The 22,365-nt window shown below is 37.1% G+C and overlaps 1 protein-coding gene across 3 annotated transcripts in view; it reads left to right on the forward strand.

Moving 5' to 3' along the window:
• The window catches only part of DDC (dopa decarboxylase), a 61,700-nt gene that overhangs the window by 11,570 nt on the left and 27,765 nt on the right, over nucleotides 1–22,365 (forward strand). For all 3 annotated transcript variants that reach the window (XM_032999354.2, XM_032999356.2, XM_032999357.2), the window contains exons 3-7: nucleotides 2,805–2,918; nucleotides 3,589–3,708; nucleotides 8,566–8,700; nucleotides 12,102–12,245; nucleotides 20,373–20,439. In XM_032999354.2, the coding sequence (XP_032855245.1) occupies nucleotides 2,805–2,918; nucleotides 3,589–3,708; nucleotides 8,566–8,700; nucleotides 12,102–12,245; nucleotides 20,373–20,439 (580 nt within the window). The remainder of the gene's footprint in view (nucleotides 1–2,804; nucleotides 2,919–3,588; nucleotides 3,709–8,565; nucleotides 8,701–12,101; nucleotides 12,246–20,372; nucleotides 20,440–22,365) is intronic.

Raw genomic sequence — 22,365 nt, forward strand, 5'->3', positions numbered from 1 at the left:
GCTTCTTCAGAGAGAATAAGTAACATGACAGAGGTCATAAACCCTTGTTTTGCCTGTAAGATATTAGCGGCACACAAGTGATGGTTTCCTTCATGTTGACATCTTTACTCTGTTAGTTGTGTTCAGATATTTGCTACTTATTGGAGGATTGAAAATGTGAAAATGCTGTTCTTACAGAGGAGCAAGAAACAATTGTGTACAGCAATAACACAGTATCTATTGCTGTCTTTACCCTAGAGGAGAACAAGAACTCATGAGTGGTGAAACTTCTTTATGGAGACTTCCTGTGAATTGGGTGTAGACCTTCAAAGGGCAGTCTGCTAAATGATAATGACCATAATGGTGCTAAGTTCTCAGTATTAACACAGAGACTGAGGGAACAACTGCTGAACTCCGATCTTCACAGCAGAAAGCCAAGGTGGAAAGGATCCGCATATAAAAATATCAGTGGGAGTCACCATTCTCTCTCAGACCTACTTTGTTCTCATGAAATATATCTTCTCCTTTTTTTAGAGCCAAAAATGATCAAATTTAATTGTAACTGCAAATAACAGTACTGAAGACACTAATTCTCCTCACACTGGATCCATTAATCTATGAACTTTCAGCTGAAGTACCTATCCTTAGTGTGTGGTAAAGGAAGACTCTTGCTTAGACTAAGCAAGCCACAGAAAGAAAGACATCCTTAGAAAAAATCTGGAAAATAAAATATCTCTGAGAAACATTACAGTGGTAATTACTGAACCCAAGACACTTGTGTATCACTGTTTATCAGCAGAGGCCTGAAAAAACAAGCATCAGTTATGTCACACACTTTGCAATATTTGACTGTGTCTGTTCCTACATAGTGAAATAAATTAATTTTACAGATGCTTCAAGAGAAGGGGGAAGGGGAGGCAGGAGGAAGAATATCAGCTGCACTTGCCCTAGGGCTTTTGGCTTTTTCACTTTGTGTGAGTGGTGCAACTGGAATCTGCTGTGTCTCATCAAACAAATGGCTCGAAGCAAGTAGGCAGTTTAACTTGATTTACCCAAGATGAATGTCACAAGTCTTACAGATCACAGAGGATTAGAGCTTGTGAGATGAACAGTGGCAGGCCTGGCTCGTTATGGATGTCAGTGGAAGTCTGTGCCTGTGGGTCCTATCAGGGACTGCTGTTTAATAGCTATTTTTTTATCCGTTCATTGTTTTTGTGTGAAAAAACAAGTCCCATCCCATTTTTTTCTGATTTGTGAAGGAAGGTGTTTCCCACAAGTGCTCTAAAACTTTGCTACAGCAAAGAAAGAGATCCTGAACAGATGTAAGAGATACAGCTAAAAATGTTCACAGTGGCTTGTCTTTAGATACCTGATTTGAGCAGGTTTGGACCTAGAGACCAGTAAAAGTGAAATCTTGAACATACCAGGTACAGGGCTAGTTTAGACAGTGGAAAGTTGTAGTGGATAGGAGCTGGTTTCATATGAAAGAGATAGGGGTATTCAAAATATTATATATGGTATGCTACAGCAGAGAAAGTGATATCTGATTCATGGTGTATACACGAGTTAAGACAGTTTCCCCACCACACGGAGCATGACCCTTAAAGAAGAGCTGGTTGTAATGAAGAAGGTTAGAAAAGGAAGTGAAGAGGTATTTGCAGCATGAAGAACAGAGCAGTACTGTGATCCCTAAGTTGGCTACAGAACCAGAAACCTTATCACAGACTGGGAGAAAGGGGAGTGTGAAAGGTAAAATTCCTCAGAAGTTGGCATGTAGAACAAAAAAAGTAAGGCAACACTGAGGGCAGGCAACAGACAGTGTTTGGTTCCTCTGGTTGTAACAGAAGAACTCCAGTAATAAAAAAAACAAAACAAAACAAAACCAAAATGGCATAAGAAAAGTCTAGGCTTCAATAACTCAGCAGTCTCTGAATTTCCAGTCAAGGAAAGATCTTATACAAATTCTGCTTGTGGTCCATCTAATCCTCTAGAAGCATTTTTTTTTTTCTAAAATTTGCCTTTTATCTTCAATGTGAAAGCTGTTTTTGCCAAATGTATCATATCACATTATTTCCACTGAACATTGCAGTGTGGCACTACATTTCCTGTTTTCAAATTTTATTAGATTGGAGTTGTGGAGCACTATCACGTATATAACAGATCCTTAAAATTGCTTAGATGTTGCATAAGATAATTCTAAATATCGCTGCTGTAAGACAATTGACTATAATTTGTGCAGTTATTGTATTGGTTTCGTATTAGTACATATGAAGTGGAATTGTACATAAATCACAACTTGTTATAGGGAGATGATAGTTTAATTTTCTACAGAAGGTACTGGATTATGGAATGGATTATTTTTTGTGGTGAGGAGCGGTTTGGCCAGATTCAGTGTCTGAATTTTAGCAAGTAACTCCAGAGTGTGGGCAAGAGAGTTCTGTGGTCCCCCGCTGCACTGAAAACACTCTTGTTAAGTCAGTCATATGTCAGAGATGAAAGAACAAAATACCAGAGAGTCCCCGAAAACAGTGGCAAGAACAGTGCCCTGCCACTGTCCATGCCGTTCTTTTCTTCTGGGTAGGCAAAGGGAGAACTGTGATTTTTAAATTGTTGGGAGGTGCGCAAGACTAATTATTTTCTAATTTGAATAAAAGATAAAAAATGAGAAAAAACGAGGTAAAATTTTATTAAAAATGAGATCCTATGTTACAGCCAGTTAGTCAAGAGCTGTTGACTGGTCCCAGCCTCTAATGTTTTCTGATTTTGTGACAATTTGTTTCTGCTTCCTGAATTAGTTAAAAATTACTATTTTGCCCTTAATACAGGTGACTCACTGGCACAGTCCGTACTTTTTTGCCTACTTCCCTGCAGCCTCTTCCTTCCCAGCGCTTCTTGCGGATATGTTATGTGGTGGAATAGGATGTGTGGGCTTCTCTTGGGTAAGTTTACTGGGGTATGCACTGCTATGTGGTAATGGTGCTTCACCTTGCCAAGATTTTAAGCATTTCAGTAACATTCTTCAATAAAATTATTGATTAATAGCAGTGAAGTCCCAGGACTATCTTTATAGGTAAATTTCCTTGACTAATTAAGAGTTTTCACATAGACACTCTAAATATCTCCAGGAATAAAAGGCTATTTCCTCTTAGAAGTTTTCCCCTTGAAAAATTGCCAGTATTTAGAATTAGTGGTAGAAGTGCAAACTTACTGGTAATTCATTAAGTAGTATGACTGTTGCCTATCACCCAGTGTTGTTACTTCTCTTATCATCTGTGTTAAAAAAGTCCACATTCATATGAGATGGGCTCTTATCAAAAGAGGTTGGTATTTAATGTCAAAAAAAAAAATACACAACATGCACATCCTAGCTTTGATGTTTGACAGTCATGGTTCCATGTGAAGCCTAGTTTGTAATTTTTTTAGTGAGTATTAGAAACAACATGCACAAAATGGTCTTCAGTTCCCTAATTTAGCTGATGAAGTTAGTCAGGTAGTCTCTTCCTCTGTTGTCAAAAGACAGAGACAGAAAGAGTTATTCTTGCTCTTGTAGATCCTATTTCTCTTCATGGTCTAGTGAGGTTATTCGCTCTGTTCTATTTTTCAACACAGGCCGCAAGTCCAGCCTGCACAGAGCTGGAGACTGTCATGCTGGATTGGCTGGGGAAGATGATTAATTTGCCTGGAGAGTTTTTAGCTGGGAAGGATGGCCAAGGTGGAGGAGTCATTCAGGTAAGAGGGGACATGAAAAAAGAATAGGGAATGAGTTTGTGAACCTTATTATTTTGTAAAATCTTCATACCGAAACACTAATAAAGGAAAGATATATTTTTTTCTGCCACATGGATTACTTTCAGATTTTCAGAAAGACCGATACTTTCTCTGTGAGACTGTCCAGAGGTGGATAGGATCATTCATGAAAGTAATGGGCTTGTTTTCAGAACAGCTGAATTCTGAAACACTCTTTGCTGAAGAATTGCTAGTAGTTCAATTTAACAGCACAATTTGGGCTTAAAATTTAAATAATAATGTTGAAAAATCATGTAGGATAGAAACTTTAATTTGTTGATCAAGTGAAGTGAGCTCATACTTACCAACAATGTGCAACAATGTTTCATGGCTGAAAATAGAAAAAAAAACCCTTCTCAAATAGAAATATATCTGAGGATTTTGAGTAGAGCATCATGAAAAGTGGTTACAAAGGCTTCCTCAGGTCTACTTTATACATGTGCAATTGTTCACTTCAGTCAGTTTCCAAAAGAGCCTTCCTTTTTTTCAGAAAAAAAAAAACAGTATCAGAGCTCAAGCAATGGATAAGAACATTGGAGAGAATCTTCTATAAGTACAAATAACAGAATGTAGTAGAAAATCTATCAATCTTTGTCAAAAAAGTTGAAATTATTTGAAGAAGTTTTACTTATATAACAAAATGAAATATTTGAATATTATAATAAAATGAAGAGCTTCTTAAAATTTGAACCTAAACAGATAATATAATTTTCAGACTACACTGCAGTATCCAAAATAGAACAAAACCCCCAGACTTTGATGTTGGCTTAATGAAAGACTACAATGTCTGAACAGAGTATCTGTATGATAATGAATATATCATCAATCAGCAAACTTGCATGCATAATAAAGATGTATTGTTTGTCAGCCATGGCTCCACTAACTCATGGTCTTTTTGAAAATGCAGACTCTGGTCACAGCTATTAATCTAACTAAAATAGTTCTCTACTGTGAAAAAGACCCAATTCTAAATAATTGTTTTATCTTCCTTTGATAATCTCCACAGTCTGGTCATTGGAGGCCAGGGCACAATCCATTTTATCCTAAGATACACTTCTAAAATACATATGAATTACATGCTAGAATTGGGAGCTTCTTTCTTTCATCTCAGCTGCCAATGCCTACAACATATTCCAATGAATTCTTCCTAACATCGTCCCAGGCAAGTATGAATTTAAACCAACTGCTATGATTCTCCTAGGCAGAGCTGCACCTACACCAGTGTATTTCCAGTACAACTCTTTACTCATCTGTTTGCTCTGTTAGGATCTCTATCATTATGATTACTGGGGAGGGGGTTATATTCAAGAAATCAAGCTTTCATCATGCATCTCAGAGTATTTATTTTGTACCAGTGAAAGCAAGCAATTATGCCTGATAGTTATCAGCAGGAAATATTGCCTTTCCAGGCTGACAATTCTGGTTTGCCCATAATTTTCATCAGAAACCAGTCAGTTTCAAGAATCAAAAGTGGGCTCTGTGTTCCTGCTTACGATGAAGTCATTTGTGCTGCAGATCTTCTTGTCTTGCTCTTGAAACAATAATGATACAAATAAGAGAGCGTGAGGGAAAGACAACACGAGCGTGTGAAAGTGCCAGTCATTTTCTTGGTAAATACCAAGTAATTATTGTGGTATTGGGTAAAACTGAGCCTGTGAAAACTGACTCTTAATTACATTTGAAAGTCTATGTCAATATGAAGCACTTTGTTGTTGTGTGCAGGATGACACTTGAAAATGGCAAAAGATGAAAGAAAATTTCAGTTCAGAGCTCTGGTGGACATGAACATCAGCTCTTGCTGATATTTCTTCCGCCTATTGAGCCTGCTTGCCATGGCAACCTTTGTTTGCTTGCAGTAAAAGGAAAGGTATCATCATCCTTCACTTAATGCAGAATACAGCATTCAAGATGAGAAAAAAAAAACAGCTTTTAAAAATAAGTGAGAAAGCAACTTTCTTCCTGAAGCTTGTATCCTGCTGTTCATTCTAGATAAACTGCTGAAAACTGTACCTACTTTGAATTTTAAAGAGTTTTCTTGCTCTGCAAAGAAGTATTTTAATGGTGAAACAAAATGAAACTCATCCTATCTTCAGCCTGGCAAGGAACACTGATGATTTATGTTTCTTACCGGTTAGACAAGTACTTCAAGAACCAAGGGGGTTTTTCCACAAAAATATTTAGCACAAGACTTCAGTGACAAGTGAATAGAAGAGCCTTACAAACCAGGTTCTGCAAGCACCGTAAGCTTCAGAATAGAAAAGGTGACTTGTGGAAGCTGAGGCAAGGTAAAAAAGCCTACATCTATCATGAGACATCCAAAAGCATTTCCCAGTTGCTGGATTCAGGTAACTTTAGGCTATGTCCCAGATGTATATCAGAAGGCTACAGGCCCTTTCCTTTTCATCCTTGTTTCTGTGTAAGGAAATTCATACAAGAACTGTTGTATACACCGACTATGCGCCAGCCTGGATGGACAGCCAGGATGCCAGGACATCTTGTGGCACCCCTCAGAAGGCTGAATCTATTCTTGAGCCTAAGTCATTTGCCCACCCAGCCAGGCAATCTCCAGAATAGTGGGGGCTTAAATTTCCAGATCTCAAATTAATGCCTTAACCTTTGGAATTTCCTGCAGCCTTTTCTCTTCTGTATATTTCTGTGCATTTCTGCACTGTGCATATTCCTTACATGTCCTAGAAAGACACTCACAGTTTTACAGGGCCTTATCATTAAAAAAAAAAAAAAAAAAAAAAAAAAAAAAAATGGAAGGGAAAAAAAGCCATTTTCTCCACACATATTTGAAAGATTTTATTGTATTCCCTTAAATATATATTTTAATAAAAATAATAATTAGTATTATTTCCCGTATATTAAATGCAAGGGTGCTGGAGCTAACTTTGCTGTGAAGAACCCAGTTTTAGAAAGGTTATTTTCAATGACTTGCCTGATGAGGAATGGAATTAGATCTTGCACACAGGCTTTATGTTGCCCAACTTCATTATGAGGACATACAACTTACCTGAAAAACTGTATGAACATCACAATAAGTTGCAGTGGTTTGCACAAATGAAAAGTATTCTCATCTGCTGAACTGCTGGAAAGGGTATTCCAGGCAACATTGTCTGATAATATATGCCCATTATGCAGGTCTTCTGATTATGCATGGTTCTTCAGAAGATTATATACTGCTTCTAAAAAAAAAATAGGAAAAAACCCACCACTTCATAAAATAGGTGATGTTTTTGACTGTAAAACATTCCTCACATCTGCTGGACACCCAGGACCCAAGTCATTGTATTCTAGCTCACAGGACTGTCAGGAAGTGCAGGCGTTTTTTTTCATTGTTACTTAGATAATATTGTACTGAGCATGACAGAAATAGTTTTGCTAATGGAGAATGATGACAGGGGTCTACATTCCTCAAATTCAACACCACCAGAAAGGCAGATAAAATATATTCATCATGGCTATACATTTAATAAATGTTTAGGGACTATTCTTTTTCCTGCTTACCCCATTCGTGTGGCTGTTGAATTTCAGCTGGGTTGAGTCCACTCACTTTTGTGATGTTGACATGTGTAGAAGGAAGCTTTGTCTCATATAAATAGCTCAGCTAACTTCAGTATCAGGAGAAAGTCTGAGTTCACTGTAATCATTCTCATGTATGGATTCTGTAGGATCAGGCACACTTCCAGGGAAGAAAGACTTTAAACATTTGTTGTAATTAATAAGTATAGACAGGTCTTCAACAGAGGGAGAACAGAATTTTGGTACAGGGTAAGAAACATCACTCCAAAATTAGCTTGTAGACACTGGGGATACCTGAGACATACTTAATAATAGAAGCAACTGTATTAATTGCACTGATATGTGCTTGACAGAGGAAGATTCACATGACAATTGTTAAACTTTGAAAGTACCTAAAAACTTGATCTTGCGTATGGATACCCAAAACCATTGACATTTATGAACACGTGTTTAGAAACTGTTACTTACAGTTTAAAAGAACAGTTTAGAGCATGTTTCATCTGCCTGTTCTAGAGGAAAATCATAAAAAGAATTTGTGGGAACTTGTATTCTTTTGTGAAATTTATAGATTGATACAAAAAATTCCCCTCTTTGTTGTCACAGAATGTCTAAGACACAATTTGAACTCATGTTTTGTGAGTCAAAGTGCAATTTAGAAATAATGTATGACTGTTTTTTTCATCTGTGTGTTTTTGATGAAGAAAACACACATAACTAATACTCTGAAATGTAGTTACCTATATTGAATCATAGCTTTTTTTCTTCTTCAGTGTTTTATCTCTTTTTGCCACAATAATTGACTTGCCCAGGGTAACTCTAAATATTAAATAAGTGTTATAATTATGCATGTTGCTTGATAGAAATGAGAGCTGATAGTCAATTTCTGATGGAAGTTAAATGTGTTGAAATCGGGAGTAACAGACATCAACAGTTCCTCTGCTATGTTACTGGTTAACAAATGATTGGTGCCTCGTTCAAGAGCCTTTTCACGTGTGTTTAAGACTGTGAGTCCAGCTTATTAGCACTGATTGCAAGGCTGGTGCCTAAACTGAAGAAGCATGGAGATTTAAGAGAGCAGAGACACCAGGAAGGAGGAAACCAAGATCAAATAGAGATTCCTCCCTTGCTGTCACACATATTCTTAAAAAGCGTGAGATTGCACAGTTTCTCGTATGCGGTTTCTGTTAACAACTCGCAGATTCATACAGAAGAAAATGTTCCTTTTCTTCTTCTGTAATGTCTTCCTTTTGAACCTTCCTTCAATTTATCCCATAGGGAAGTGCAAGTGAGGCCACACTGATTTCACTGCTTGCTGCAAGAACAAAAACTATCAGACGAGTGCAGTCAGAAAAGCCTGAGCTAACAGAAGCAGACATCATGGGCAGGCTGGTGGCCTATGCTTCTGATCAGGTGAGTACCTCTCAAAAATGTGGAAACATGGGGTCTATACTGAACAATTTTAGCCATCTCAATAGTCAGGTGAGCTAAGTATACACTCTTTGGATTGGTGACTATTTGGTTTTGCTTGTTTAAATCTTATGGTAAATCATAAATGGGCTGGAATTTCATGTATTCTACCTTAATACAAAGAATAAATATCCAGAGGCCAGTGTTAGGTAAGTTTTGCTTCTTTACAAAAAGAGCTCATTTGAAGTAAATAAAAATACTGGAGTAAGGTGTTAATTTCAGTTGTATCGAGTTGTATTCAGTTATCTTTTGTTACTTCTAGGCTTGTGTATCCATGGGAGCGCACAATATTTTCCTCCTACATATACATGTGCAAACAAACACACATGCATCTTCTTCCTGTATGCACACATGGGTGCAGGTGCATGCACACAGACCAACCTAGTGCGTGAAAATAAAGCAAATTGGTCATAGTACTTGAAGAAGACCAAAACATTGTATTTTTTTTTAAAGAAATAAACTCCTAAGATCTCCATGTATCAATCCAGCTAAGAAATCTCATAAGAAAACAGAAAATATAATCCTTGATTTCTGACTGTGAGTGGTATTTAACAGACTGCGTAAGACTAAATTCTCAGCAGGCCAGGACCATGAGAGGCTTTTAGTGTTAATGAAAGCAAATTTTAGTCTTCTGTGTTCTGCTGCTCCTACCTTTCAGACACACTAAACCTACTGAAGAGCCAAGCAATGTTGTTTCTCTTGATAGCCGTGACATTTTCATATCTAACTGTCAATGAGATAGAAGAAATTTCCTTGGTACTTGATGTTTAGTTTAAAGTAATACCTGATTATGCAGAAAAAAATTGACAGATCTCAGGATTACCTTGATTTGCTATTAAGTGTATGTTAAAAAGTGCTGGAGAACAAGTTAAAAGTACACTTGCTCTTTGCTGGTGGGAAGAGGGACTACATTTGTAGGGTGAGAAGAGTCGGGAAAAGAAAATATGAGGAAATATATCTGTTTTCAAAAGACATGAAGGATATTTGTCCTTTTTTTGTCTGGGAGCCTAAGGTCTGTATTGCATAGACCACCAGTCCCAGAGCTCAAACTCTGACCCAGTGATGCACAAAGCCTTTTACTTGTTTTCATTTTTTGTCCAAAGTAAGTGGCTGACCTGAAATGAGGACTGACAGGCCTTCCTGCTTACTGAAGGTCAGAGGGTCTTATGTTTACAGAAGGATTTGCCTTAAGATATTGCTGACCTTTCAAAGCAGATTGTTGCAGAGCTCACTGGTCCTTTTGCATTAAGAACAGACCTGTGTGACTCATAGGCAGTAATCCACAAAAGAAAGTAAACCTAAGCCATTCTGTGGGAGAGAAAACCATGCACTGACAGAGCACAACACTCCAAGAATACATTAGGAAAGAGGTAAAAATTTTACCAGTAAGGAGACCCAGAGCACAAAGCTGAACTCAGATTTCATATATGTTGGGAGATCATTTTAGCTTCTAGGCATTTGGGGAAAATCTTTATCCCATTGAAATAATTTTGCTTTGTGTTAATGAGTACAAAGGAGGACTGGCAACAAATCTTCCCCCAATAACTAGGTGGGGGGTTGGAGACAACAGAAGATGATTCCTGTCTGCTTTAGTGCCTGAGCTATCCTGGCTGAGGCTCCTCTTTCAGGGGACACTGAATGTGAGACCTCGGAGCTGAGGGGAACATCTAGGTACCCCTGACAGTAGACACCTGACTGCCTGGGACCAGGACAGAAGTCAGGGTAGTTCTCTGACATTCTCAGGCCATTTCTTTCATCAGCCTTTTTTTGCCATGTTTGTTTGGGTACCTTAAGCAGCTGCCCACTCATTTCACTGATTTCTGTTTGGTTCCTTGCTCTCCTCAAGGGTGGTGGAAGATTCCCGAGTACTTTGCTAAGGACTAGGAATTCCATGGAGCAGCACATTACTAAAGATTTGTTATAATGCAAAAGCATCTTGACAGTTTTAACCTTAAGATTGTGAGTGACTGTAGTTGTCAGAGAGCCTTACTACAATTCTGGAGACTTGAGGAAGCAATTCAGAGGTTCTTACTGGTTAACAACCTCAGTGTATTATTAAAGTTTGCTTATTTGCAATTCTTGTATAAACCAGTTATAAAATACCTCTTTCCATTGTACATTTGAATGAGGTATGGTATTGCTGTGATACACACATTGTTTACCACTCCAAAAGTTGTATTTCAAGTCTAGACTTCCAAATTTTCTCAAGTTGGTGCTTAATTAGTCTACCAAAATACTTTAATAAGTAATGAGATAAAAGTTAATAACAAAGCTGCCTTTAAAAAATGTCATTCCAGGGCTACGTGAAGTTGAAAGGCAAAAACTTTATCTTCATCTGGTCTTGTTCAATCTATGTTTTGGCTTAATCTTTTCCATGATTATATGCTAAGTTAGAATAGAATTAGTAAGTGCTCTTGTAGGCACTAGGAAGAACCAACAAGGGCGGAATGGAGATTATGAATGAGAATATTCAAGTTATGAAAAGCTGAGGAATTTTTCTCTTTCAAATTAATGACAATTAATGAAATTTTAGAAGGTGGAAGGTAAAAAAGCTTTTTAGTCATGCTCAACGGAGAGCATTTTGTGGCTAAACACCTTTTACTGTTAACAGAGTTATTATATTGTACTTCACAAATTTATAAGAATTTCTTAGTGATATCTTTGTTTTTATTTACCGAGATGTGCTTTATGTTCTAAAAAATACTATTTAAGGGGAAATCAAATATAGTGGGTTATAAATAAAACAACGAATTGAGAATGATCCTTAATTGCCTAATAAAATGAATGAATGAACCACAATTTAGTCAGTAGGTAATCTAAAAAAGAATGGTTATGTAAGAAAATAACTCAGTCTATGCCATACCATGACATATATTTTTTTAGAGCTCAGCAAAGCTGTACGCCATAAAAATATGCTAGTGAGCAACTGAATCATTATCAGGCAAGCTGATTATCTGCATGTCTTTTGGTTGATTTAGAGCCAAATCCTGAAGCTCTTAATCAACCCTACCTAACTGTGAACATGTTAATTAAAGCTCTCACTAAGGTTAATTGAACTCTTGTCTGAATGACGCCATGGCAATGGTCTCAAGAATACTTCAGGGTTTCTATTAGTGTATTGTGTGTGTGTGTCTATGCATGTATATATATTTATGTGTCTATATCTGTATGTCTGTCTATATGAAAGAGGGAGGTGTACATATCTGTTACATACCAGCAACAATCCCAGGATCTCAAGTATTGCTTTACTTGAAATAATTTTTTTTTTTCTTTTTAAATTCAAATTAACTTCTTACGTTCCAATATAAAGGCATCTGTCTTAAAACTTGCCAATTTCCTTGCAGGCTCATTCATCAGTGGAAAGGGCTGCATTAATTGGTGGTGTGAAGATTAAAAATGTTTCTTCAGATGATACGTTTAGTGTTTGTGGTTCAGCCCTAAAGAAAGTTGTGGATGAAGACAAAGCTTCTGGTCTTATTCCCTTCTTTGTGAGTACTGGATTTTAACTAATCAGTGTATTTATTGCTTCTGATAAGCTGTTTTTGACATGAGTAGATGATCTCAACACTAACAGAGGGACCGATAGGCAGCCTAGCTAGAATACTAGGACAGGTTCCATGAGAGTTCTTCACACACCTCTCTGTGCAGGAGGAGCAACTAATTTGAGCAGCTGGTTGCACTTCTCAGCAAAAAAATGATGTTTTAAAAGGACTTCAAGTTATATTAGCCTGATGAATAAATGGAGGAGAATTTTGTAGTTGCATGTAATCCTGCAGTGTTATAATCTCCTAACTGAATTCTGGACTGCCTCTTTTACAAAGGTATACCTTTATTTTTAATTGATTTATTTACTTACACATAAAACAAGTTTCAAAGCAATAAATTAAATGACGGTATGTCAAACAAGTATTTCCAAGAAACAATAGTTTCCCCTTCTTATTTCTTTAGCAAATAAATAAACCTCCATAATATATTCCAAATCTCATCAAGATCAGAGATTGTCAGAGAGGTATTTGTGAGTATGTGACTTATCTCTAACAGGTGAGCTATAGGGAATCCAGCTGTGGAAGCTTTAGGTTTCATCATTTCTTGTTATCTGTCCATATTCTTTTCCAGAGATTCCTGCTTCCACAGCAGTCTAGCAAGAGCAAATGCATTTATATCTCAGTAACTAAAGCTCATAATGACCCAATTCTTGACACATAACAGTGTTAGAATGGATAAAATTCTTAAGTTTTGTTCTACTGTGATAAATACCTGATTGAAAAGAACATTTACTTATTCATCAAATCTACTCCTCCTGTCAATTCAGAACACCATCTTATTATTTCAAGTTAAAACAAGATTTTACCATTTATTTTTTCCATGGAGTAAGTAACCTGTTGTGTTACTCTGTTGTGTTTTTGTGTATCATTAACAAAATGTTTTGCTCATTTCCAAGCATTAGGCTTCTACAACACTTGATACAGACCATGGGCTGTATAGATCTATTAAGGGGTATAATATAGTACCAAGAATATGTTTTTACTGGCCTCTTCTGAAAAAAAATAGGAGGAAAAAAAAAAAAAACTATTTTAGAAATTGAGAACTTTAGAAATGGGAAGTTTTAAGAGAGTCAGAAATATGTCATGATTTTTTCAGAAGTCATGTCTGGCTTGATGGTTATTTCTTTTCTTTCACGTGGTAACACTTTGAAAAAGGCTAATGTGACTTCAATTTCTGTGAACTGTTTTCAGAAGAATTAGTAGATTAAGCTTGTTTATAGTTATGGTTAAGTGCCAAATGGGACAAAAAAATGTAAATTTCACCAAGCTCTTTTGAAAACGTAATCTTTTTACTCTTCTTGTTATTAACCTTTAGTGTCTGTTTTTATGTAGTATGAGGATTACTAGGGTGAAAAGTGGTTTTCATATGTGCAGAATGCTGCTAATTTCTAGCCTGCTTGGAACTAGTGAGACCAAGCAGATCCCATCAATTACTTTCCAATATAAGAAGACTATGACTGAGAAACAAAGCATCTCAAGGTCTCCCAAAATGAACTTTCTTCTGTGGGCTGCACCTATTGAAGTGGAGATGTGCCATAAAGCATGTTTTATTTTTCTATTATACACTATCATCTCATAACATCTTATATAGGATCCTATTTGTTTATCTCACTGTTAAACAACTACAAGTACAGCACTATATCACAACTCCATGCACTAACTACAAAGTTAATGCGTTTTTCTATCATCTTTTGTCCACTAACAAAAAAAAATGCAAGTTACCCCCATACTTTTTCATTCCTTATTAATTTTTCTACGAGGAAATAAAAAATTCTGTTTTATGTATTCAGTGACACCTTTACAAAGGGTGATTTAACTGTTGTTTTTCTTCCTCTGTTTGCTTAGCTGTGCAAAACAGGCTTTCAAAGGCAACAGAGGCTTGCTCTGAGTTAATATGGTCTGTACCAGGTCTTCCATTTATTTGTATACATAAAACATGTCAGCTTATATTAAACTAGATCTCATTATCCTTATGGTTGGCATCTTAACTCAAAAGGTGTGTTAATTCTCTGTCATGCTGAGCAGCAGTCCATGCACTGTATTAGTGCTCCCTTTGCTGGCTTGCAGATTTCAAAAGCCTTTCCATTTCTTTTGTTCTTGAGTAATTTGGTGCTATTTTATTTTGTTCTGGTGACAAAGATATGCATATTGCCAAGGAAACACCTTATGCCACTTTATTCCTTGTCTCTCTGTATTCACTGATCCTTCACTAAGGGGAGTGATTCAACATCAAAGGAAAAAAGTTTAAAGGAAGAAATTCTGCCTGAAGAGACTTTTGACAGCAGAGACATTATTCCTAATGAAGACATCTTGGATGCATCCGAGCTGATGCAGTCTCCCTTATCACCAAAAAAATAGTGTTTTGTAGGCGATTAAAAAGAAAATACATGCAAATTAAAATGCTTTATAGGCGTGATTTTCCTCTTATATTTAATGAATAGATGATATACTGAACTTGATAGAAGTGCTTTGCTTGTAGAGGTGAGTGGAGAATCAGGGGCGCATTTATTTGCTGTGAAACAAGTTATCTCGTTACAGCAATCTGGTAATTACAGGTTTGCCTTTCTCATACATAGGATCTGGCAGTCAGACTCTTTTTTGGGAGAGGCATTGTCTTTAAAATGAGTCTTTGAATTCCTATCTACCATCAATATCTTGATTATTAGCACTAGTAATGTGTATATCATTTTGTTCAGTGAAGGCTATCATCAGTTAGTGTACCCAGACCTCTAGTTTTGTTTCCTTTTTTTATTTCTCATTTCAGAATTGTGTTAATTTGTCTCTTCCAAAATACTTTTGCAGAAATTGAAACAGAGATATTTTCATACAGTAAAGCAAGCAGACTGTGCAAACAAAACACTTAAACGTGTCAGATGTTGAGGCACTAAAGTTGCCACAATTTACGAAGGAGTAATTTCCAAGTGCAGCTAGTATGCAGCCCTTCATCTGGCCACTGGTTAAGGGGGAGCTTTAAAGCATGTGCTGAAGTAATTTCCATTTCATTAATTATAAACACTAACCAGTGGTTAAGCACATGCATAAATGCCTTTCTCAGTTCGGCCCTATGCTCCCAGCTTGACACAGGCCTCTACGTTGGATGAATGTTGACCAGAGTCAACTGCATTCAAGCCTAGTTCACTTGAATCTGTTTAAGTGGCCTGTGAGCTTTATGCTGTCTTTCATAAATCAACACTGATCTATTGCAGCTGGCATATATATAGTACAATATACCTCGACAGCCTCATCCAGTATAAAGCTGCTATAATATAAGCAGCCTTGCTGCTGAACAAAGGCCCAGCGTGAAATCTCTCTAATGCTAGCTGAAATTACTCTTCTGACTTATGATCTGCAGGATATTAAGAAGCAGGCTGTTTGTATCTGGACTCACTCATGAAACAATAAATCAGAATTAGACTGACAGAGGAGCCGTCCTTTCAGTAAAAGTTAACACTTAAATCCTCACCACAGATTTCCACTTGGAAGAAGCATTCTTGAGACACGTACAGATGTCTAGGGCGATGTTTCTTAACCTGCAGTTTGTGAATGATTTTGTAAAATACTCGGTGGTGGTTTGGTAAACTGTTATAGTTTTCTTCAAGCCACAGACCTTATCATGAGTGCAAGCTGGCAAAAAACTGAGTAGGAGAAAATAAGAACAATAAGAAAACACTGAAAGTTCTGCCTCATTTTAGTTAATTGCAAACAAAAAGCTTTGTGGTGAAACTGTGCAAAATGTGTCCACATCTTTTTCAAAACCTGTACGAGGTCTTCCAGTTGAAAAGATTGATAGTCATTGCTCTCAGGCATCATAAAGATTCATGCATGTTTCCTGACATATCTCTTGATTTCTGGAAAGTAATACATGAGCTGACTGATGCAAGCATTTTAGCTGCTTTGTATTCACAGCCCGGGCTGAGTCAAATTTGAAGTGCACAACCTGAAAAGGATGAGGCCTGCAGGCTATACTGAGCCATCAGTCCTACTTCTGTGATGCAGCCCATCCTCCACCCTTTGCACAAATGTGATTTTGCTGGTGTAATACAGGTTACAAATTGAGTTAGATTCATTGTGTAGTACTGAGGCGGGGTAATGAGCGTCCTGACAAGAGCAGATGCTGTCACTTTAAGTGGTTTCTGAGAATTGAAACATGTAGCTTTGAGGCTTAGGCACCTGAAGAGAGGACAAAATTATTTTAGAAACTGAGATATACTTTAGAGAATAAACCATTATTTAAACTATGTTTGAACTCGTATAATCTCTCATTGAAGCAACATATTCCTTATCCTTACTAGGAGAATACTTTAACTGCAGTACAACACTAAAAACAATAATGTGTAACTTTTAATTGTGAAATCTCCATTGTTATTTTAATTGCTGGACTAGCCAAGATAATTTCACTCTAATCATGTCAGAAAGTCCACGCCATATTATAAAAAAATATATGTATAAAAACAGACTGAAGTCTGTACTCCACTCTTTATTTGGTTATTTCCCAATCCAATGGGTTAACTCCCATTCCTTATGATTATAGAAAAATTAGAATTTTCATCATGGTATCCTCCATTTCTTGTGATTCAATTTGTAGATCTGTAGTTCAGCCAAAGGTGAAAAGCAGGTTTCTTCTGATTGTGGGAACATCTTAGGTAGACAACAATGCAATAAATATATTTTCACTCCATACATGCATGTCCTCTCAGTAAAAAAAAGGAGCAAACTTACTCCTTTTTAAAAAAATATCCTGCAATCTTTTTAAACCAACCTGCCTCAAAGGATGATTGAACTTCCAGAGAAATCACAAACATACCTCAAGGCACTGTAATTATTCTGTTCTCATGTGTCTCGGGAATATGGGAAGGCCCAGTATAGATAAAGATTAGATTATTTTGAGGGAAAAATGTGTTAGTAGCAAAATTGTATTTAACTACATATTCAATGTGCTTCTCATTTTCAGAACTGTATTGGTTTCAAACTCAGGTTCTTAGTAGCTTGATACAGAAATAACACTGAATTGTCCTTTTCTTATTTCAATAATAACTTTTCTCATAGCTAATACATTTATTGGTATAATGAAGCATGACTATAATTATTAATACTCTGTAATTGTGAAGTTGGGTGAACATGTGCGCTGTCAGAGATAAAAGGTTTTCAGGGTTTTATATGACTACATTTAATCAGATCTGCCCTATACGAAGTCAGGATATGACTTCCTCTTAGAGTGTATATAAATTTATATCAATTGAGTACTACCTAAGTACTTTCCATTAAACAGAAAAATTCAGCTCCATACAACAATTTAAAATATCTCTGAGGTATATGGTATAATATAGATGCAGAAATGTTCAACAGTGTACTTAAAAGTGGTTCCTGTTTTTTTAATACATATCCACCTACCCTTTTTATTGGCTATTTATGTTAGTGTGGGGTTTTTTAGAAATTTTGAAAAATCTAGTTTAATAGGTAATAAAACAACTATCTCTCACTTTGCATGAATTCTCTAAAAACCTGGAACTTGCAAATGAAAATACCATCACATTTATCCAATTCTTTGTCTTACAATCAGATATTTTTTTTCCAAGATGCTAGGCCTTTCTAGTGTGCTGTTGCCACTTATTTCACAGAATGGAAAGACAAAAAAAAAAAAGCTTGATGGGAAATGTGAAAAGCAAAAATAAATAAACATGTTAAAAATTTATGAGAAGTTATTGGGAGGACTAGTTAAGGAACCCCCAGAGGGAAAGCCAAATCATAGTCCTGACTTAGTACTTAGTACAGGACCTGCTTCAAGATGTGACTGTAGATGATTTGTAGCGGTCTCCAATCTCCAACAGCTGGCAGAAGTGAAAAAGTCAATAAAATCTCTAGCCTGAGAGTGGGTGACAATTTATGAATAAGCATGAGTGTTCAAAGGAACAAATAAAAGGGTAAAATGTTAGTAGCTATCAACCAGTCTGCTTAATTAGAGCATAAATACTTAGTGCAAATGTGTATAACCTGTTAAAACGGAAGGGAAAAAGACCCTCCTGAAAAACCTGGCACTGTTTAACTTTTGAGTATTGGGAACTCCTAGAATTAACGAGATATCAATGAAATGCAGAGACAGCATGTGAATATCTGACCTAGAAGAACAGAAAAGAGCATACACTTGGCAAGTGAAACATGATCTTAGGCTAAAACAGGTTATAAGATTTTGGAAAACAATTCGCTGCTGGCATAATAACATGAAATTATTTTTCTCACAAGTAAAACGTTTGTTACGCTAGAGAGACACTAAAAGCTAAAGGCAGGTGAGGCCACATCAGGTGATGTAAATGCGAGCAAAATCCTTTGCTGCAGAAGTGGTCACTCACCCCATGACTGTACCAGCGCCGGCCACGCGGCCAGCCCGTCCCGCAGGCTGAATCCTGCAGCTGCACCCCTCAGCTGCGCAGCGGCGGCGTGGGCCCTCCTGCAGCACCTCCACAACTGAGGCAGCAGGGACAGCCTCGCATGCTGCTCGTCGGCGAGCACACTCTCTACTATAGCAGGAAAACCTACTGTACCGGATGGATTAAGCAGGCGCTTAAGGAATAAAAGATGTTACTTGGCATGGTGGATGAGCCAGGGAAGTCCAGCGCAGAGAAGGAACCACTGAAAACATTTCCTGATGGTATCACTCCTGCTGCAAGGGAGAGCGGTGAACCCGAAGGCCCTGCCCACCTACTCGTTATGGAGCTCTGAGACAAAAATGCACTGCATGGAGTTTTAATGTAGAAGCATATCTGTGTTTTGCTATGGCAGTCTGTTTGCTTCTTCTTAAAAGGTCTAGTGGATGGACAAGTATTATCGAGGTGTTCCTTTGCCTTCTTATAGGTCTTATCATGAATACACCGAGGGACGTGCACACAAACCCCCTCATAAAAATGTGGCTAGTTGCAGATATATAGGGAAGAACAGAGAACTCAAAAGATAGTGCACTGGCAGTGTATTTGGCAGAAAAAGTAACCATAAGTACAAAAATAGAAATCCAAAATTCTGGATTTTACATTTATAATTATCTCCTGACTGTACTATAGTTTGTGTATGACCTTGGATAAATGATCTAATTCCTTTGTACAAAATCCAGGATACTTTATTTGCCTATTTAAACTATAAAGTGTCTTTTATTATATAAAAATCCAGCACAAGGCAAAAACCAGACCCAGCCTTTATTAGTGCTTACAAAAGCGAGACAGGGTGTTAAAAAACATAAATATAGCAATGAAAAATAAAGCAATGACAGCCTATGCACTTGGTAGTTGTTTTTTTGGGGCTATAATTCTACCTGCATTTTCCCAGTAAATTACCATAGCTCATTTTCACATGGTTATATTATCTTTCTACTATGAAACTTCAGCATTTATGTTGCCTCTGCTTTTGGCCCACTGGTCAGGTAGCAGGATACATTAAATGAGACATTAACAGAATGAAGGAAGAATGGTTCCAGTATTTTAGAATGAATTTGGGAGAAAAATTTTCTCAGGGAACAAATCTTGAAAACCTAATAGTGCAAATATGCAACTAGTGAAGAGGTCCCAGGCTGCAGATCCAATGAGCACAAATCAGTTACAAGTCTCTGTTACAGAGCTGTGGCTCTTGAATTTAGGCAGTAATATTTTATGATCCGTTCTGTCAACAGGAATTCCAGCACCTTTAAGTTGCTCAGGTTCAGAGCTTGCTTCTATGCCATAAACTGCAAATCATTTTGATGGTAATTGTGAGGTTAATATTAGGCCACATGATAAGCATGTGGGACACATAGAAAATATATAAAATATAGCATTACTATAATACTGTGACTGTATTACATTACTTAGTCAATTTTATATTAACATTTGATTTTATGGATCTGTCTCAATGGATGCTTGTGGGAGTTTAGGAAAAAAAAAAGATTCTCGGAAGTTTTACTGAAGGATATGTATTGGCTAAAATAAATTTATTTTGCCCTATGTCATCTGTTTTCTCTGTTTACTGTTGACTGCAGACAGGTTTTTTAATTTGATAGTTTTCTTTGCTGTAACAATTGTTTTGCCTTTGTTTTTTCTGGCTCTGCAGTTCTGTGCAACGCTTGGAACCACACCTTGCTGCTCCTTTGACAAACTGTTAGAACTGGGTCCTATTTGTAAGTCTTTGCTGCTGCTTTCTAAAATTACAGATACCAGTTTAAACCACACTGAGTCATTTCCAGGGTATTGTGCAGTGTCAGTGTCCAAATTCAATAAGGCTACTTATAGATGAGACCTTCAGTTACAGTTTTCTTTCTCAAACTGTTAAAGAGTACAGAGGACATTGCCTCAAGGGTTTTTTTTTGGGGGGGGAAGCATATTTTGGAACACTTCCTGTTAAAAATTACTGTAAATGCTTCTGTTTGTACCATTTTTCTTCAAGCCCTTCTTCCTGCAAGTGCATCTAGAGTAATGGTGAAGATTAGGGAAAAGCTGAACTCTAATTCTTCTCTGCATAAAGTGTTTTCTTTCTGTCTGGTTCTAACAACTATAAAAAGCAGGGAAATATGCACCAAAAATCCACGTGTATTCTCCTTAATCCTTCCTCTCCCTTCCCTGATTTCCTCCCTTTTGCAAAAACACAGGACAAGTGCCAGGGTGTTTAATACAGTGACTGAGTCAGGCACTCACCGTAAGTATTTCTGTGTTATGGTCTGTTGTGTCAAGCTTTGATCTGCAGCAAGGTTTGGTCAAAAGAACACACTTGGTGGAGGACAAAACTGCAACAGAAGTGAACCGTATCCATTCAAGTGTACGTTTAGAACAGGAAATTTATAGCTATAAGCAGTTAGAAGCAGCCTCATAGAAACACAGCTAGATTTGATGTTCTGTTAATTTATTCAGGTTGGACCTAAAACATTTGGGGTCTGTGTGGTAGTGACTTGCTCCGTGAGGTTTCCTGCCCTTCAGCACAAGCCCCTGAGCTCCCAGTCCTCCTTTCTAAAAAGGTTTCTTGTAGTCTGTTTAGCAGCTAGAGATTATTTTGCTGTTCAGGTTACTCCTGTAGACCTGACCTTATAAAACAGCGACACCAGTACTTCTAGGTATAGCAACTAATCATGTGTGTTTCACCAGTTGCTCTCAATGATTTCCTGCTTGTGCAGCAGAGACCAGAAAGGGTGCACACTACTCAGATCACAAGTCTCATGCTAGGTTTTCTGTGTGCAGGTGAATTTTCTTCTTAATATACATGAGCAGTAGTCCTATGAAATAAAGGCAGTATCTCAAACTAAGTATATTTAAAAATAAATAATCAGTTGAACTTTGAACATGTTTTCAAATAAACATGTCGTGGATGTTACGAATAATATTTTATTAGCTTTTTTCCAGACATTTATGCAAAAAGAAAATGTAGTTCACAAGAATGCAAATTCCAGCATGGACTTGGTGCCCAGTTGCAGATGTGAATGGATATTCCTCTGTATGTGGAAATACCCATCAGAATTATTTGGTGACCAGTGTAAAGATGTTATGTGGGCTTCAGTCATCAACTCATAGACCTGTTACTCATAGAATTGTTACCATGTGCATTAATGCAGGTGACCTATAGTAGAGTGTGAATGCCAATTTACAGAGAATACATGAGAGGCTCGTGTGCTAAAATACTTCTGCAGAAACCGTTCAGTGACTAATCAAAGCTAGCACTTTCTTAACCTTTCAGAGTGCAAGTGCACTAATGCATTAGCGCAAGTCTCAGTCCTTGAAGTAGTTTGCTGCACATAGTTCAAAAGCATGCGCATGTACATGTATCGACATGTAAAAAATACTGTTTAGATATGTGTGTTTGTGATTCATGAGTTAGAAGTGAGGAGCACAGCTAGAACTCTAGCTCCTCTTGCTAAAGTAGATAGTTTTATTACTGTAGAAAAGGTAAGTACATCTCTAGATGCATCTTTTTAAGCTGTAATTTCTAATGGTTCTTAATTTACTATTTTATGTTGCTTAATATTAATAAGATAAACCTAGATATGTAAGAACTCTGTTCTAGTATAAGTGGGGAGGAAGAATATGTTGTGGATACATCTTTATGTGTTAATGGAAAT

The sequence above is a fragment of the Tyto alba genome, unplaced genomic scaffold, assembly GCF_018691265.1.
Source record: "Tyto alba isolate M040663 unplaced genomic scaffold, T.alba_DEE_v4.0 Super-Scaffold_27, whole genome shotgun sequence".
In the NCBI taxonomy this organism is placed as follows: Eukaryota; Metazoa; Chordata; class Aves; order Strigiformes; family Tytonidae; genus Tyto; species Tyto alba.